The 19,077-nt window shown below is 43.5% G+C and overlaps 1 protein-coding gene across 3 annotated transcripts in view; it reads right to left on the bottom strand.

The window, feature by feature from the left end:
* Positions 1-3,813: 3,813 nt before the first annotated feature.
* TFDP2 (transcription factor Dp-2) overlaps positions 3,814-19,077 on the bottom strand; it is a 71,224-nt gene continuing 55,960 nt past the window's right edge. For all 3 annotated transcript variants that reach the window (XM_066598144.1, XM_066598143.1, XM_066598142.1), the window contains exons 4-11: positions 18,473-18,520; positions 16,659-16,821; positions 16,200-16,343; positions 14,511-14,579; positions 10,195-10,346; positions 8,961-9,127; positions 5,303-5,408; positions 3,814-4,983 (exon numbers count right to left, since the gene is read on the bottom strand). In XM_066598144.1, the coding sequence (XP_066454241.1) occupies positions 4,824-4,983; positions 5,303-5,408; positions 8,961-9,127; positions 10,195-10,346; positions 14,511-14,579; positions 16,200-16,343; positions 16,659-16,821; positions 18,473-18,520 (1,009 nt within the window). In that variant the 3' untranslated portion in view covers positions 3,814-4,823. The remainder of the gene's footprint in view (positions 4,984-5,302; positions 5,409-8,960; positions 9,128-10,194; positions 10,347-14,510; positions 14,580-16,199; positions 16,344-16,658; positions 16,822-18,472; positions 18,521-19,077) is intronic.

Below are 19,077 nucleotides of genomic sequence, written 5' to 3'. Positions count from 1 at the left end.
TTGGGAGTGTTTCCAGATTCTTGACTTCCACTAATGTGATTGATAAGATCAACTAGTATTCCAGTGATGCTTTACTAAGCCCACAAACGGATGATCTCTATGCTTCGTTCACACGGAGCAGATTTTCTGCCACACACAATCCACATGTAATACGTGGATTTTGAAGAGGCGGAATCTGTACTGAAAATCCGCAGCAGATCTGCCATGTGTGAACATCTTCTTATACTTTTGATGGGGACATTTGTAAAGATGGGAAATACATTTTCTAGTCATCTTGGATTTAAAGCGTTCACCTTCCTAGATTTCAAAAGAAACAGGTTTGTACTGTAAAACAGAAATACGTTTCAGTGAGATGACGTGATCCCGTTGAGCTGCCTACTCAGTCATGTAGGTGACAAAAAACCCATAATTGCCATCAATGCTTCCACTTTGGTGCAGACTGCGGTATAACAGTGGGTTTCCATTCAATGACAGCATGGGGACCTCAACAGGATTCAGATTTCACAGTCCATTTATGTGTGCTCTTATCTGTCCTTTTACATTGCAAAGATAATGGGGGGCATAAATAAGGAATATGGCATGAATACCCCCTCTCCCACCCAATACAATGCGGTGGAGCCTTCCTGTACGCCGAATGATAGTGAATGGAAATCCAGCTACTTTATTGCAGCATGACATCAGAGAGGCACGAGGGAAACGATTGATGCGTCTCCATTAGAGATGAGCGAGTATACTCGGTAAGGCACATTACTCGAGCGAGTAGTGCCTTATCAGAGTATCTCCCCGCTCGTCTCTAAAGATTCGGGGGCCGGCGCGGGTGACAGGTGAGAGTTGCGGCGGGGAGTGGGGGGGAGAGAGGGAGAGAGGGAGAGAGAGATCTCCCCTCCGTTCCTCCCCGCTGGTCCCCGAATCTTTAGAGACGAGCGGGGAGAAACTTGCATAAGACACTACTCGCTCAAGTAATGTGCCTTACCAAGTATACTCGCTCATCTCTAGTCTCCATCCGTGATAATCCATTGGGTTATAAAAGTCATTCTTTAAAGAGGTAGTACCAGAATACACTTCTCACCTATCCAAAGGATAGGCAACAAAAGTCGGATCGGTGGGGGTCTCACCGCTGAGACACGTCCCATATCCTCCCCCTCCTCACTGTGGGCTTTCTGCACCCCCTGCAGTGAGTAAGAGATGGAGTGGAGCAGCAGTCATGCATGTACAGTTCGTGTACATAGTGGTCTGCTTCAAGCCACGATGCCGAGAAGAGGGGGTCATGGGACCCACATTTTCAGGAACGGTGGACATATCAGGAGTGAGACCTCCACTGATCAGACTTAGGTGATAAAAGTCAATCTTGGTATAACCGCTTTAGATCAGGTTGTATATTGACAGTATTAACCATTGCTTGCTAGTCTTCATAAAATCTCCCTCCTTGTATCTCTGTTGACAGTAAATCTAGTGATACAATGTAGCACACCCACCACTTCATCAGCACACAGCTGCTGAGGCTCTCAACCCAAAAAGTCTATATAGCTTCTCTATCAGTTTGGGTTAACTTTGGCCATATAGAAAAGTACAAAAAACCATGACGAACGTAATGGAGTAATGAATGAAGGAGGGTTGGGCCAGGTTCACATGAGCATTTTCCTTTACTTGCGTTTCTTTCCCATAAAATACCAGTTTGTATCATGGACCTAGCATGCTTTGATCTGCGGATGCCATTAAGAACATGGATCCTGTGTACATGCATGCATTTGGCAGTTCCTATAGAAATGAAGGAGATCGGTCCCTGTAGGTGATAGAAAACATCTCAAAAGTAACAAACAGCGCTAATGTGAACCCAGCCTTAATAGCAGCATTACAAAGAAATGTAATTGTGACAAGGACCCGCCGTGGTTGTAGTGAACCCAAATACTGTTTGGCCAGTGTTGGGCGCAGACTTTGGAAATGAGAAATTCCTGACAAGACTGTAATTAATCAATGATGCTTCCAAAGAAAAGCAGTGTCACCGTGACATTTACAGAAGATCACTCGGTGAAGAAAACACACATCAACTGGCCAGCCGGACTGGACTCTAATGTTCATCATGTCATCTCACTAGGATATTCCATCACGTAGGGGTCTGATCTGTAGGACCCCCACCAGCTCGGAGAACAAAACAGACTGAGGTGTGTGACATTTCTCCTGCACACTGCTGTCTCTAGCCGGCCGTTTGCAGGGAACACCACAACTTCTTTCAAGTGACTAGGACCATGCTATGGTCCCCTGCCCAGCAGAATGTAACCCCTTATTGACAAACCCATCTTATGCCCTAGTGATCAACCAATTTTTCATTGTTGCATTCCGAGAGCCATAACTTTGTAATGTTTCCGTTGACTTAGCCTATGAGGGCTTGTTTTTATAGAAAAAACATTTTAGGGGGATCCGAAAAAGAATTTCGCTATGCTAAAAGTCAATTGTGGGACAACTCCTGTAAGTAGTGCTGAAGAGGGTCCCGACAGTCAGGAAGAGATGGCATATCCTTGTGATCACAGCTTTTACTATGATGAAAAAAATCCCTTTAAGAGATCAGTAAAGGGTATATTCGGAATAAATACATACGCTGTAGGACACTTATTGCTCAGGCAGTCTGCATCTTTCCAAATCCAAGTATACTGAACAACTCTCATAGGCACTGGGGTATATAGAGAAGAGGAGTAGCAGACATGCTTGACAGATGATCAACCATGTAACAGACTGACCTAGAATCCAGTGCCACACATTCATCAAATATACAGGAAAGGAAAGGCTCTACAACAAGTATATTTTTCAGAAACATTATTGTACCGCTTTAAGCAAGACCTGTCCACTCTCCTGACGTCTTTTATTTAGTAAGTACTTCTATTCTTCATGATGTAACAATTTTGGAACATCTTTTTTCATAGCTGTTATTTCTCTTTAAAATTAATGAATAAATTGACAACTGGGTGATACTATTCCCCTTGTCAAAGGGGTGTGTCAATAAATAGCATAGCACTGTCAGCGCCGATTGGACACATTCCTTTTACAAAGCAAATGGTATCACCCAGCTTTCAATTTGATGCTCCAGAACTGCTATAACATGGGGAATGGATGTATTTACTAAAACAGGAAAAGCCAAAAGGTCCTCTTTAAAAGTTCAATATTGGGATAAACCATTTTCAGTTGAGTACAAATTAAAGTTGGCAGAGAGAACTGAAAATTGTAGGTTACATTTTAAAGGGGATTTACTATTGAAGACCGATTCCCAGGACAGGTCATCAATAACTGATCAGCAAGGCTTTGCTGTTCGGGATTCTTGCTGATTAACTAATTCTGTGGTCCAGCTGCCCATATTGCAGTGGCCAGGGTTGGTACTGCAGGCACCGCTCCCATTGAATTCAATAGAAGCTGTGCCCGGAGTACCAATCCAGTCCACTACAATAAAGACAGCGCTATCTGCTTCCAGCACTATTCACACTGACAGCAGTGGCAGAAATCAGCTGATCAGTTGACTACTGATGATCTACCCTGAGAATAGATGTTGATTAGGGATGAGCGAGTATAATCGCTAAGGCACTACTCGCTCGAGTAATGTGCCTTAGCCAAGTATCTCCCTGCTCATCCCTAAAGATTCGGGGGCCACCGCAGCTGACAGGTGAGTTGCGGCGGGAAGCGGGGCAGAGCGGGCGGGAGAGAGATATCTCCCCTCCGTTCCTCCCCGCTCTCCCCCACAGCTCCCCGCCCCCTGGTGGCACCCGAATCTTTCGGGACGAGCCGGGAGATACTCGGCTAAGGCACATTACTCGAGCGAGTAGTGCCTTAGCGAGTATACTCGCTCATCCCTAATGTTGATCCATCTATGATTTATTAGAGTTAAACCCCCAGACAGCCCCTTTAACTCTCAAGTTGTGGTTAATCTATAGGGATCAGGTCCAAAATATTAAACCTATGGAGCAAACCAAGTAGAGGCATCCGTAGATGTTAACTGGGCCAATGTCTACTCACCCAATTCACTACTGAGCAGTGAAGATTAGAAAACCACCCCACTACTATATGCAAGGAAAGGGGACCCACCTACAATTATTCCATCCCTCCAATAGGTGGTGCTGTGGAGAATGATGGTATCCCATCACTTTTTTGAATTGAATACAAAAAAACCAAAAAAACAAAAACAAAAAGGGGAAATGGTCATGACGTAAAACTGCAAACATTTTCTTTGACAGCAATTTCCATCAGTGTTCCCTTTTTCTCTACGGATCGCACTAGGAATCCTTTGTGTACAAGACAGGCTTCTGTTCTAGAAAGAAATATCCTCTGATTTTCTCAATAACTGCAGCAATCAGAACATAGCAGCATCTTTCCCACAGATAATTGGCAGGCATCGCTTCTAGCTTAGCTGGTCGTTCTCGGTTACTGACGTGGCTTCAAGCTTAAGATAGGAATTTACAAAAGATGCATTATTATCCAAAAGGCAGTAAAAGTGATTGCTCCGACAGTCTGTGGGTAAGGGAGCGGTCACCCTCGCAGCTCATACAGTTCCTCTATCATACCCTGTGCATCATCCTCGTAGACACAGCCTCTAAAAAGTCCAACAATCAAAACGGCATTATTGGAGCAAATGTAGTCACCTCTCAGTTGGCAAAGATGCCATCTTGAAATACGACAATGCCACGTTCTCATTTTGAAAAACAAAAACCAAACAAAAAATATATATACATATATATCTTTGTTGATCCCAATATGATCTCCCATTGAAACTGCGTTGGAAGACTGAACTATTAGTACAAGCTTTCATGTACATTCTGAAGTGGCCATGTTGCACTGCCATGCTATTCCAGAGAGGAAGAGTCGTCTTCATCATCTTCGTCATCATCGAAAGAACATGGGGTTTCACCTCGGGATTCTGTGTAGTGGGATGTTCCGGAGCTGGAGTGGTGGCTGCTGTTGGTCAAAGACACTTCTGTATCAAAAAACAATCCTGGGTTCACGCTGTGGGAACACCAAAAAAAGAATAAAGTGAGAACATTGGGAGTATTCTCAAGGTCTACGATCAGGAACTTAAAGCAGGGTAATAAAAACAGGGCTGCTTTCTTCCAGAAACAGCGCCACACCTGTCCATGGGTTGTGTCCGGTATTGCAGCTCAGCTCCATTGAAGGTAATAGAGCAGACTTGCAATACCACACAGAACCTGTAGACAAGTGTGTCGCTGTTTATGTAAAGCAGCCATGTTTTTCATTATCCTATATAACTCCTTTGACTCATTTAGATTATAGTCAAGCAGTCGAAATGATCTTGACCTAACCATACCTGGACTGTGAGTAGGTAGTAGCACTAGCAGAATGCGCTGTCGAGGCCGTCTGAGATGTAGCGAAAGGAAGTCCTTGGTCTGTCCAAGATGTTCCTGAGGCCATGTCTAGCCAACAAAAAATACCAATAAATCAGCCCTATTACATAACTACAGAAAAAAAATGCAATATTACATGCACAACTAGTCAATACCACTTCAATACCGAGCAGCAGAAACGTATCGCCTGGTCAGATGAATCCAGATTTCTGTTGCACCATGCTGATGGGAGGTCAGAATTTGGAGCAAGCAGCATGAATCGATGACCCCTTCCAGTCAGCTCTTCAGAACCTCCCCTAATATGTGTCAATTGCAAGCAGCTTCCTGTCCGCATGGGCCAATATCCCTGCAGTATGATATCTATGTCACAATGAATAACTGATTCTGAACACCAAAGGCGGTCCAAAGCACTACTAGAGGAGTGTCCCTGATCAAGTGGCTATTCCCTGTATATTAAGATTTACCTTCTCTCTACCTCTCCATCATATTGAATATACATTCTCCTTACTTAGTTGGTTCCATGGCATTATGTTGTGTCTGCTATGTCTGGGTAAGCCATCATCACCTCATCACACAATTCTCGCTGTTCCCACTCGTCTCATCGGATACCATTCATAATAGCACAATGTGTATGAGGACAGATGCATTCCTGCCCTGCTAACACTTCTGATTGAAGATCTGATTAGCAAGTCCTTGAGAAGGAGGGAGTGAAGAACGCTATGTCATGACCCTCAGGAATGAGGTGCTTACAATGGCAGCTACACATTCTGGTAGGTGCCAACTGGTAATTCTCATCTCGTTAACAAACTGTTGTGAGAAGTGGCTGGCCTTGGCCTTGTCCGTGCCATGTGCATGCTGAACATCTGCTGATAACAGACACTTGCCTCCGGTTGGTTTCAATGCTGCTATAATATCTGCATCTCATCCTCCTACCTCATAAAAGTAGGTTATAATGACTGAGATGGGAATACTTCTTTAATACAACTTCTGAAAATGAAAGCCTGGCCCCAAGAGAAGAGTTTATTTTGGTGAGAGAACTCCTTTAACTCCACTGATGGAAACTGAAAAAGTGTTACACCCAGACAGAGTTGCAGAAAATTTATGAAACTTGGATTAAACATTCCATATATGAAAGTTATTGAATAATTAAAGTTGGATGAAGTATGCATATAAGTATCAAAACATGGAGCCCTCTGTTACATTGTTTTAGTTAAAAGTCATAAAGTGGGTTATATAAGAAGGTCCTTTTTTGTCCATAGATTGGCGGTGACCAGGTCATGCCACAAATAATTGTAAATAGATTGGTTGAAGCTGGAATAAATACTTAAACCCCCATGCAGTGTGTTCCATTAAAGGGGTTTTCTGCTCCGACCTCTGTATGTTTGCTGCGCTGACAGAATGCACCCACTCAACTGATCGGTCGGGGTCCCAAGCAATGGACCCCCAGACGATCAACTATTGATGACCTATCCTGACGATGGGTCATCAATAGTATTTCCCTGGAAAACCCCTTTAACCAGGAACTACTAGCAACGACTAACCTAGTGTACTGCTAGATGCAACTAGACTCATGAATGAAGAACAGTTGTGTTTAATGACGGGTCCCGAGTCTGTTCGGGGCAAAGTGATAACCATTAACGTATCCATCAGCATTCTGGAGAATTGCCCCACCCAATTGCCACAGACGTCCAAACCCCTAGTCAAGATTTGGGGGGCAATCAGTTATAACAGGAGTACGGAGTTGGTCGTTGTTGAAGGCACAATGACTGCCCTCGAGTATGTGGACAGAGTGGTACATTCTCATTGGCATAACTATAGGGAATGCGGTTGCACCCGGGCCCAGAGGCCTTAGGGGGCCCATAAGGCCTCCCTTCTCCATATAGGGAGCCCAGTACTATGAATAAAGCATTATAGTTGGAGGCCCTGTTACAGATTCATGCCCTTCATAACCACCATCCAAAATGGTAACTTCCAATATAATGTCCGTCCACATACTACAGTCATAACACGATGTCACGACCATGGATTGTCCAATACGGTCCACAGATTTATCATCAATGGAGAATGGTAAACGTCACCCCCCAAACTGTACAACAACTGACTACACAAGTCATACAGGCATGGAGAGACCCAAACTAGATCTCCGAAGACTTACTGATTCAGTGCCTACAAGGATCCAAGAGTGTATGGGTGCTAATGGTGGGCACACGTCTTACTGAAACCTGTACCCAACAGTAAAAAACACTTTTTTGATTCTGGGCAAGACTCTACATGTCTACCATGTTTCACGAAATGCCAACAATTACTTTTGGGTGTAACATTTTCAAATCTTCACTAGTGTAGTGTATCAAGGCAAGTGCTAATAACTGATTGGATGAAAATTTTACCCCACAGCCCCACAATTAATTGTCATTCAGAACTAGAACACAGAACTGGAAACATCACCTTAGCTGACAATATGGGTACGCCGATTTTCTATAAGCTGTGACAGCATGCATATTAATGTACATTGTGCATCTGGCATTGAGCTCTACATTTAGCGGTTAATGTGGTAGTACTCTGTCCAGTAACTGTGAATGGGATTTCCCTTCAGTGGACAGACTGTTCCGAGTGATCAACAGGAAAAGCCCTTTCATTAAGCAGAGATGGCACCAAGAAGGAAATGAATAGCCCGCTCCCTGTTAATATGCACAGCAAGTCTGCAGCCAGCTCTGCCCCGTTCTGCGGACAATGCCCTAGACTAAGAAACCCCCACCACTTCGTGGCTTTGTATTCTGCAACCATGCATCCAAACCCTGCCTGAGCCCGCTTAACTCTTTCAGTACTAACGGATCTCTAATTAGGACCATCACAAACTGATACCGGAAAGTTTCAAATGTGTAAAAGGGCCAATGTTTGTAGAAAACATGTACGTAAATGTTCCCAAAACTGAGGATTTAGGAGCTAAAGTAGTGATTGTGGCATTTTTCAGCATTTACGGTCACTTATTTCACTGCAAAGCACTAGCATAGTGGCTAATAACAGGGAAACTCTGCTGCAAATAGATGGGGACAGACTTTAGTATGCCTTTAAATGAGATGGGGCTTCTGTGATTAACTTTATGCTCTTAACAAAAAGATATAGAGCTTTCTTTCTGAAGGTTTTTCGTGTTTGCACCCATGATATGTCACTATGAAGCGAAGAAAAGCATTATTTTAACTTCCTCTCAACAGTAAGAGCAACAGGGTCCCCCATGTAGGAAGGCTACTACTTTGAAGAAGCAGCATGTAGGACTTCAAAACATACATACTGTAGCCGCTGGTGAAAGAACAATCACTGCTTTTTGTTACCGGTTGCAATAAAATATATAAACTCCTGCTCCGCTTGCAGAATCACAAGAGTTCAAGCTACGCAACTTGGGACCCGAGCTCTCAGGGAGAACATTTTCAAAGTGAATTGCAAACTTAGTTACACCACCAACAAAAACAAAAAAAGGATCATAGAAGCCCTTTGTTTTTGTTTTCCACGAATGTACTCTGCCCCCTGCTGTCAGCAAGTATGTAATGACGCTGGCTATGATAAAATTACACAAACTGCATACTGGTATAAATAGCCTTATAAGCCTAAATGAATATCCCTTACCGGTCACATATCCTTCCAGCGCTCTGGGTACAAAGGATTTGGCAAGTTTTAGGTTTTCTGATGTGCATTTCCCGGATTCCAACCCAAATGACATCCCCATCCTTTTCAGAACCTCAATGTCGTCATGTATTTCAAAGGCATTATCAAAATTGAAAAGATATTCGAACCTGTAAAGAAGGCACAAACAGAGATGAATGGATAAAAGTCACATAAACTAGAGCGATTACTTAAGGGAGAGTAGGAAACTAAAAGGGGTTGACTGGTTGCTGGACAATTTTTTAAGCCTAGCCTGAAATGTGTTAAAAAAAAAAAAAATAGTAGTACTTATCCGTCCTCGGCCCCCTGTGATCTGGCACTGTAGACATGCGGTCCTCGCGGTCTTTGCAGTGGAAAGGATACCACCTGACCAATGTGCCTAGTCACAGACCACAGCAGTCAGGTGGCGTTCTCCTGAAATCACCACTCAGATGTCAGTCTGCTTGCAGTGGTCAGCTGGTATCCACTCCACAACCAAGGTGCTGCAGCGCAGGATTGTCGGGGCAAAAGATGGGTAAATACTAGAGATGAGCGAGCATACTCGCTAAGGGCAATTACTCGAGCGAGCATTGGCCTTAGCGAGTACCTGCCCACTCGGGAGCAAAGATTCGGCTGCTGCTGCGGGGGAACAGTGAGTTGCGGGAGTGAGCAGGAGGGGGCAGAGGGGAGAGAGGGAGAGAGAGATTTCCCCTCCGTTCCCCCCTGCTCTCCCCCGCCGCTCCCCGCTCCCCGTCAGCACCCGAATCCTGTCAGACAACTCCTTTAATATGGTAGTGGTTCACATGGGGTAGATGTCATTCATATATCTGAGTGCATATTGCATAAATACACCAACATAAAAGACACATTATAAAGTTACAGTGTACCCAGCTAAACAGTGTTGTGTAATAGCAAGGCAGTTGGAGGGGGTCATAGATGTTATCTCAGTAGAGGGGCTCCCTATGTACAGCTTTATTCGGCTTTTACTGAATTCAATACTGACTATATAAAGTTTTATGTAGTTAGCTCCCCCTAGTGGTGGCTGTGTTCGGCCAAAAGTTTATCCTTTATCAAGTTATAATAGAGGCCTTCTATAAACACTAATGAAATTAGCCAGACCGAAATTTTGAGCTTGAAAACAAAAAGGACCAGCACTCTCGGGTTCCATTCTGAGTTTTGCTATGGGGCCCTATGGTTTCTATCACTTTTTTGTACTCACTTGTCACTAGAAATGCTGCAGTCTATGACCGTCTTCTTGCTTGTGTTCACAATGATAAAGGGCAGCTTGATAGTGGAGTTTACAGCAGGAGGCGTTTGGCTCAGTTGTTCGTTTTGCCGGTTTCTCTGAACAAGGTGCTTGAAGGCGATTTGCTATCAGAAGAGGGTAAGAAGAGACTTATCAGATAGTCTTCTAGAGTACACGTCTTCAAGACATAATAGCATGGACTTGTAGTAGTCACTGTGTCCAAAATAAACTCCCAAGCAAATCATGGCTGCACTGTATGTCCAAGAGGACTACAGTGTACTCATTGTTATACTTGGCTTCCTATTGTTACTTTTTTCAAAAGTCATTCACATCAGCCTTTTGATTTCCATTTTGAACGAGGGAACAGATAGTACAAATGCAATTCAGAAAACAAAGTTTCTATTTTTTTAAAGATCTGGTAGATGCATTCAGTAAAACAAAAAACAAAACAAAAAAAACCTGCCAGTTTCTATCAGTTTGTTTCCATTTACATCAGTTTTTAGTCTTTTGTCTTTAGAATCTTCCACACATGCTCATTGGAAAACAAATCTATTACGCGGGCATCAAAAATGGAACCAAATAGAAACCTTTCCATTCATCACACACAGACTATAATGTAGAAAAGAAAAAAAAAAAAGACACGGCTTATGTGTCTTGGCCAAAATGCGGAACTAGCACTTGCATCTATCAGTATTTTTTGCATGCAGTTTACTATACATTTGGGAGAGCCCAAGGTGTCAGCCACTGTGAGCCACTGTGGAGATACAGGGCAATCCACTGCTTTGCCAGTAGGGGGGGGGGGGGGGGGGGGTCGCACTCCTGTATAGTGTGGCGCACCTATCTGTGGTTGGCGTCTTTGGTATCGTTCACATGTGCAGATGATGCTTGTTTGCAGTCACTCCTTCCCAATCTGCGCTGGGTTGAGTGAGTGGCTTGCATTATTAGTCTGCATTGAAGAAGTAGCTCCTCCAAATTATCGTATGGCCCACTGCATTCTACTAGGGTCTACGGCGATTGTGCCTGGCCTGCAGTCTATCAGCTGAACGGTATATGAAACATCTGCAAATTTCCTGCTCTTTTATTGGAAACTTTCCACCAAGGAAAAAATAAGGGTCTAGCAGGTTTGCTAAGGCAATTGCTGTTTATGCAGTTTTCTGCGGTGCAGTACTACTAAAAGTGACGAGAATAAGGCCTCCCTCACACAGGGTGTTTGCCCCGTTTCAGCAGCGCTGGCATACTTTATGCCAGCGTTTTGGCTGCGTTTTCAGCTCGGCTGAAAACGCAGCCAAGAATGCTGAAAAGAAAAAAAAAAGCTATACTCACCTTGCCGCTGCAGTCCGGGTCGCGGCCACTGGTCTCTGCCGCTGATCCGGGCTTCCTCGGCACCCCAAAGTCTATTGCCGGAGGCCCCTGGCCTCCGGCAATAGAGTGCTGTGATTGGTTGTCGGTTCTTGCTCGATGCCCAATCACAGCCCTTCATTGACTGTCTCAGCCAATCAGCGCCGGCAAGCTCTGATTGGCTGAGACAGTCAATGAAGGGCTGTGATTGGTTGTCGGTGCTTGCTTGATGCCCAATCACAGCCCTTCATTGACTGTCTCAGCCAATCAGAGCTTGCCGGCGCTGATTGGCTGAGACAGTCAATGAAGGGCTGTGATTGGGCATCGAGCAAGCACCGACAACCAATCACAGCACTCTATTGCCGGAGGCCAGGGGCCTACGGCAATATACTTTGGGGTGCCGAGGAAGCCCGGATCAGCGGCAGAGACCAGCGGCCGCGACCCGGACTGCAGCGGCTAGGTGAGTATTGCTTTCTTTTTTTTCTCTAGCCCGCTGGGACTGATTTTCGGGGTAGGGCTTCTATTACAAGCCCTCACCCCAAAAATCGGCGAGCGGTTTAGCTGCCAAAAACGCGGCACCAAGTGTTGCCGCGTTTTTAGCAGTGCCAAAACTGCTGCCCATTCATTTCAATGGGCGACGCAGGGCTGAAAATGCCCCAAAATAGAACATGCATCGCTGTCAAAGTGCAGCGTTGGGAGGCGCTACATTTTCAGCCCTGTGTGAGCAGCCCCATTGAAATGAATGGGAGTGTTGTACAGCGTTTAGCGCCGGGCTGAAAAGGCAGCGCTAAACGCTGTATAAAACGCCCTGTGTGAGGGTGGCCTTAGAGTTGAGGCAAAAGTGATGCCCTTTTGTAACTTTTCACATTAGTATACAATTACAGATCACAAACTATAAAAACACCCATCATCTCCCCCCCCCCCAAAAAAAACAAACAAACAAACCTGGCATTCCTTTGATATTCAGGGGTTTACATAGCCGATATAAACAGTTATTTTCAATAATTATTTAGTTTCAAATTGACTAAAGAGCTACTAAACAGAAGACAAACCCTTCACAAGGGAATCTGGTATCCCATGAGATCTAACAAATACTTCCATTGTCACGGGCCTCATTCTTTCTCTGCAGCAGAGAATTGCACGGGTGGCCCTGTGACCAGCGGCTCACATGATGCACGCTTAAATTAACAGACACACACAGGACCCTCAGTGTTAAAATATGGCAGCTAAGGAGAGGAAGCTTTTTGTGTTTAATGCAAAATAGGATGAAAAGAATACGACAGATATACAGTACTGTGCAAAAGTTTTAGGCAGGTGAGGAATCAAATGCTGCAAAGTAAGAATTTAGTTTTTTTTTTCAAAGATAGAAGTGTCTGATTGGCTCCAAATTTATTCTGAAGCAGAACAACCCCAAAAACATCCCGCCAATGTCATGAACAACTATCTTCAGTGTAAAGAAGAACAAGGAGTCCTGGAAGTGATGATATGGCCCCACAGAGCCCTGATCTCAACATCAGTAAGTCTGTCTGGGATTACTTGAGCAAGCCTACATCCACAGATGATCTGTGCTTAGTTCTCCAAGATGTTTGGAACAACCACCCTGCCACTTTCCTTCAAAAACTGTGTGCAAGTGTACCTAGAAGAATTTATGCCATTTTGAAGGCAAAGGGCGATCACACCAAATATCGATTTGATTTAGATTCTATTGATGATTGGGCACCCGATGTTAGTGAAGCAATACGCAGGGGTCGCAGTGGAAGTTACTGCTCCGAACCATGTGCAGTGGCCGCGGCTAGGCACAGCGGTCACTAATTTCAATGAGACCCCGGCCTGCAGTTACAAGCTTCGTCCACTACACAGGGATCAGTGCATCGCTTCCACTGTGACCCCTGTGCATTGCGGTGCTGAGAATAAGTCATCAATAGTATTTCCCTGGAAAACGCTTAGAGCAATATCCTGTGCATCTGAAAAATGCCTCAAAAGAGCAGCCTTATGAGAATTTAGCAAAAAAAGTGCCTACCTGCCCTTGTCTATAGAAATAACTATATTAAATGAAACAAACACATATCTCCACATTCTGAAGCTGTTACTCTATGCAAAACCCAACAGAACTCATTTGAAGATTGTAGTTAACTTCTCAGCAACCAGCGCTTTGGTCCCAAATGACCAAATGCTTAGTACTGAATTCGGTGGTTCAAAAGGGCCCTTTTCTATTTCTTGGGTTAGCCAAAATAACTTTTGTGGCGTTTTTTCTTTTTATACCTTTTTCTTACATTTTTTTGCTTTATATTAATAAGCATATTGTGTACAGTTTGATAGAACTTTATACTTTACATTTGCAAATAAAATAAAGTATTAGAATGGGTTCCCTATTGTGTTTCAGTCGTATGGATATACAATATATTCAGTCCCGTGTGAATGGGGCAGTTATGGTGATGGTTGGTGTGGGCAGTAATTAGTTTTTTCTTCATTTGTATTTTACTGCTGATCATATGAATTAATAAAATCTTAATTATTAATATGTTCAGCATCATGCCCCATCCATAGATGCCACAGTTGCAGGGTATAAAAAGCCACCTGTAGTAGCAGAGCTGATTTGGTCTACTAAAGACAGCAGCTCAGTGAACGTGTAGTAGTCTTAATAAGAGAATACAGAAGTGGCTATAAATCACTTGCGCCTTCTCTTCAGAGTCACCAGGGTGCCCGCCTGCCCCCGCTAGAATGCAGGAGCTTTAAATCCATGCCATACATCTACAATGACATTCATGGTGTGCGGTCTTAGGCAGGTGCATCTCCAACTATGGATATCATTTAGTATACAGCAACTGTAAAATAATTAGATCTGTCCATATTAGCAGCAAAAGGTTTTAACCATGCATCAACGGGACGTGGTAGGTGTGGAATGATCATATAACAGCTCTTTAGTCGGAGGTATTTCTATACATGTGTACCTGTAGCAGCAGTTCCTGTAGCTGGGCGCTCTTCTGTTTAATGCGCTCTATCCTCCTTTGTTTCTCGATCTACAATGCCAAAAACAAATATGAAAAGTAACAAATTCTCCTTTCTTCCATTAGAATGGATTGTACCTTATTTTCAATGCTGAAACTATCACATCATTTGCAATTCACGCTGTTACATTGGCCATACACATTAGATGGATATTGGCTGAATTCGTTATGTTCTGTTGATCATCTAACGAGTATGGCGCCTCCTAACTCTCCCCCAACAGCAGATGTCAGTAGAAGTAAGGCTCAGGCTATTGGATTTCAACATGCCCAAACCATTTTTGTTCTTGGGGCGAAGCCGGGCATGCATGTGTATATGGCGGAGGGAATCGCGAGTGAGAGCAGATGACCAAACAAGCATTAGGCCAACATAAAACTTCATATATGGGTCCAGCTTAAGACTAGCAGGGTCTTCAAAGCCGCTTGAGACCTCCACAGATCAGCTGATTGCTGGGCCGCTGTACTAAACGAATTTCTGCAGGAAGCAGACAGCTCCCTTCACACTGCAATGGTGAGGTTTGCCATTGCAGGTCCAGTTCCCAATAAAGTGAGCTAGAGCTTTATCTGTAATACCAAGTCTGATAGCTGATTGGTGGGGGAGCCTGGCAGTAGACCCTCACTGATCTACCATTGATGGCCTATCCTAAGTACGGGCCATCATTAGTTTACAACCCCTTTTAAAAGAGCTTAGGGTGAGGCTCATGTGTTACATCGTCAGCACCGTCTACAGTTTTACTACGTCTTTCTCATGCATGTCCCAGATAAGGCCTGACAAATCACATATACGGCACTACGTTTTCATCATGTGCATGCTAGTAGTAACTTTACACAAGGAGAAACGTTGCCAAAAGGCTTCTTCTTAAAGTCCCCAGTCAACAACATAATGAGACGCCAATAAAAGACAACGGGCGCAACATTCAGAGTGTTTTCGAAGATGCTTTCCTGATGTTCAATGAAAACAGCTCTGCAGCAGAAAAAAAATGTGTTTTTAAGTTTGCCATGGTCTCACATAAATGCTTAATGGCATCGGCACATACATTAAAGCCCCCGCTCATGTGGGCAGCCATGGTCTGATGAACTGCACTAGTAATGAGCTGCCGAGTCAGCTGCTCCCCACAGCTGGGTACAAGGGCTTCAGCTCGGTACATATCCTGTCTGCAATGTAACATTCTATTACCGAGCCTGAAACATACAGATGCTCTATGGATATTATACAACACATATCTGCAGAGCAACCAGGCTGATACAAAATACACGGGATTAATTAGAATCACCCCAAATAATCAGATTCAGCCTTTTATAATGACTTGCTCATTCCGATCTAAACACTACAGGAAAGTGCATATTATGCACCTAAATATAGTCTTACCACAAAGCCCATGCTTAAAAATAACCGAAGCTTTGTTCTGTAGCATTCTCTCTTCTATGCTAGCACATATGTACTATACTGCAGGGCTGTAGATATGAAATCACTGCTGTTCAAGCAAGGGTTTGCACTGGACTACTAAACATATTGAAAAGAGTGATTGCTACTTTTTTTTTTTTTTTTGGAGGGGGGGGGGGGGGTGCTGTCTCACACCCTAATTGGACGGGTGGTAGTCTCCAGCATAAGACACCCTTTTAATATTAGCATACCTCTAAGTTCTCACATTCCTGCACCGAGTTGGATGGCAGACCAATCCATTTTATTTCCTTCTTCTCCTTAGAGATAATATTCATGGCCATTAGTACATTGAGGGCATCATAAACTCGCCGCCTGATATTCTTCTGGTCATAGGCCTGCGTAGAAAAATAGATGTTACTCTTTGTATAAATGTTACTGGGGAGGCTGGCAGGAGTAAAGGTTCTCCTTAGGGAGAGCACCCAGTAGGTGTGAAAAGATTTATAAGGTCATCCATGCTCCTCTGGGAAATGTATGCAAATGAGAAAAATCAAACTTCTTACAGCGCCACCTATTAGGAGGAAGCAATCCTGCAAGTCAATGTCTGACCTTTTAAACAGGCCTTGTAACAATGACTGGGAACAGAAGTCAAAGGCAGAGTCTTATCGGGAGCACTAAGTGGTATACAGGCATGAAATGTTGACTTGACTTACGGAGTCGGAGGGGAGCTGTCCGGCAGAGCTGGTAAACTCTGCCACCAGTTCATCTGCCACTTCATTGTAGGACGTGGTGCCTTTGGTCTGAACCTTCTCACAAACCTTCATAGAGAAATGTCGCAGACCCTTCCCACTCTTCTCCCCTCTCTTGCTTCTCTTACTGTGGATGGCAAAGCAGCAATTTTGGCTCATTAATATTTCAAACTGTGGCTGTGATTTCATTGGCTATCCATAATAAAGCTCTAAGTTATCCTATGACTTACATAGTGATGTATACACAAACAACATATCTAATCTATCAAATATATATCTTGGCCTGATGTGGTTCGGTTTGTTATCAAAATAACTCTGCCCGTAGCAACCAATCACAGTGCAGCTTTAAATTTTACCTTGGAAGCATAGGAAATGAAAGCTGCACTGCGATTGGTTGCTAAGGGCAACTTCAAAAGAGTGTGGTACCCACCTATCTTGAGAACAAACTGTACCAGATCAGCCTCACACTCACTCATCATCACCATAGCATCTACAGGATGGGCCACTGAAAAGTAGCCCAGTACCACACTCTTAAGAAGGCGGTCTAAAAGAAAAATCTTTTTTGCCAATAGCAACCAATCACAGTGCAGCTTTCATTTCCTTTTCTACTGAGGTATAATTAAAGCTGCGCTGTATTTGGTTGCTACGGGCAGCAAAGATGTTCTTGTAGATAGCTTTCATAACAGTATGGTGCTGGGCTAATTTTCCGTGGCCGACCCTATACAACAAACTTTATGCTTCCCATCGTCTACATCCACACAAGCGGCATGAAGCTACGCCTCTCAATCAAAAACACAAGCCCCCATTGTAAAAATACACTTTCTCATCAATCATCTGCTGAGGTTTCAGATGCCAAACTTAAAGGGCATCTGTCACCTATAAGCTAAACGTATGGACTACAAGTAGGTGACCTGCTGTGTCAAGGGATGTGAGTGTTATACTTACCTTTCCCGTAATTTCCACGGTGTCAGTGTTGGCTAAAAGTAGGCGACAGATGCCCTTTACGTTTGAAATATATATACTACTGGTATATAAAAGATTTCAAAATTAAAAGTGCATCTGTCGCCTACTTTTAGCCAACACTGACACACACATATTATATATATATATATATATATATATATATATATATATATATATATATATATATAAAGCTATATTTGTAGAACTGGCAATGCAAAAAGTGTTTAAAAGCTTCAAAAAAAAAAACAAAAAAAAAAAAACTAAGAAATATAATTTATCTCAGGGACCTTGATTCTTTGCTCTTAAGAAAAGATTAATTGCATTGAATGTCCTGCACTTATCTAGCGTCTCTGTAACTAACTCACAATGCAGAGAGCCAAGGAGAAATATGGCGTATGATAGAGATGCTTCTTGACAAGTGGTTGCCATAGTGGCCGGCCCCTCTCAGAAAAAATCCACAGGGATTAGTTCCAGATTCCTTGTTAGGAATAAGATGGGGAAGTGAATAGAAGTGGAAGAGTCCGGATGCTGCCAGGGAGGAACTGGCCTGAATTGCTCCACATTTACTTCTTTCACATGGTGGCTTCATAGCATTCATTCATTCACTTCTGTTCTAGTGTAATGACCTATATAGCAGCCTATGCCATAATATACATATGTATATATAACCCCCTGCAAACGTATAATAGAGGGAATCCACTGTGCTTGAAATTCTAGAACTCAAGAGATTGCGCCCACCAGGCCAAATAGTAATGTTCATAAAAAAGGACATCTTTCTCCCCGACTCCGTTCTATTATCTCTTTTTCACCCTTACCTCTCTGAGAAGTCAGAGTCTATAAACTCACGAGTACGTTTTCGATCCCTATGGGAAAAGAGAGAAGAAAAAATGATTTGCTAGTATTAAAATACCACCAAAGGAGATCAGAATCAAATTTCACGCACATATTCTAAGACAAATACCCTAACATCACTACTCTTCTATAGAAGGTAAGATACCCATGCACAGATATAGGTAGAAATTTCAAGCTCCATGCAGGCGGTGACTCTGCTCTTAAAATTGATGAGCTATCCATGAGAAAAGTTAATAGTTTATCAGCAAAGGTCCGCTATGAAGGACCCCAGCTGATCAGCCATTTGTGGGAGGCGGTTACCCGCTACAGAGCAGGAAGCAGATAGCTCCATACATTGTGCAGTGGCCTGGCATGGTATTGCAAGCACAGCTCCCACTGAAGTTAAAGGAAGCTGTGCCTGCAATACCATAATGGTCCACTGCAGAATATACAAATCCATTAGCTTCTTGTTAGGATGCCGAATGATAGCAAAAAGCTAATTGGTCAGGGTCATGGATGACAGACCCCGCCAATCAGCTATTGATGACTTGCCCTGTGAGGAGATCATCGATATTTAAGAACTGGAAAC

The sequence above is a fragment of the Eleutherodactylus coqui genome, chromosome 1 (assembly GCF_035609145.1).
Source record: "Eleutherodactylus coqui strain aEleCoq1 chromosome 1, aEleCoq1.hap1, whole genome shotgun sequence".
Lineage (NCBI taxonomy): Eukaryota > Metazoa > Chordata > Amphibia > Anura > Eleutherodactylidae > Eleutherodactylus > Eleutherodactylus coqui.
The sequence above is the reverse complement of the archived record's forward strand: the minus strand, read 5'-3'. Positions and strand labels throughout refer to the sequence as shown.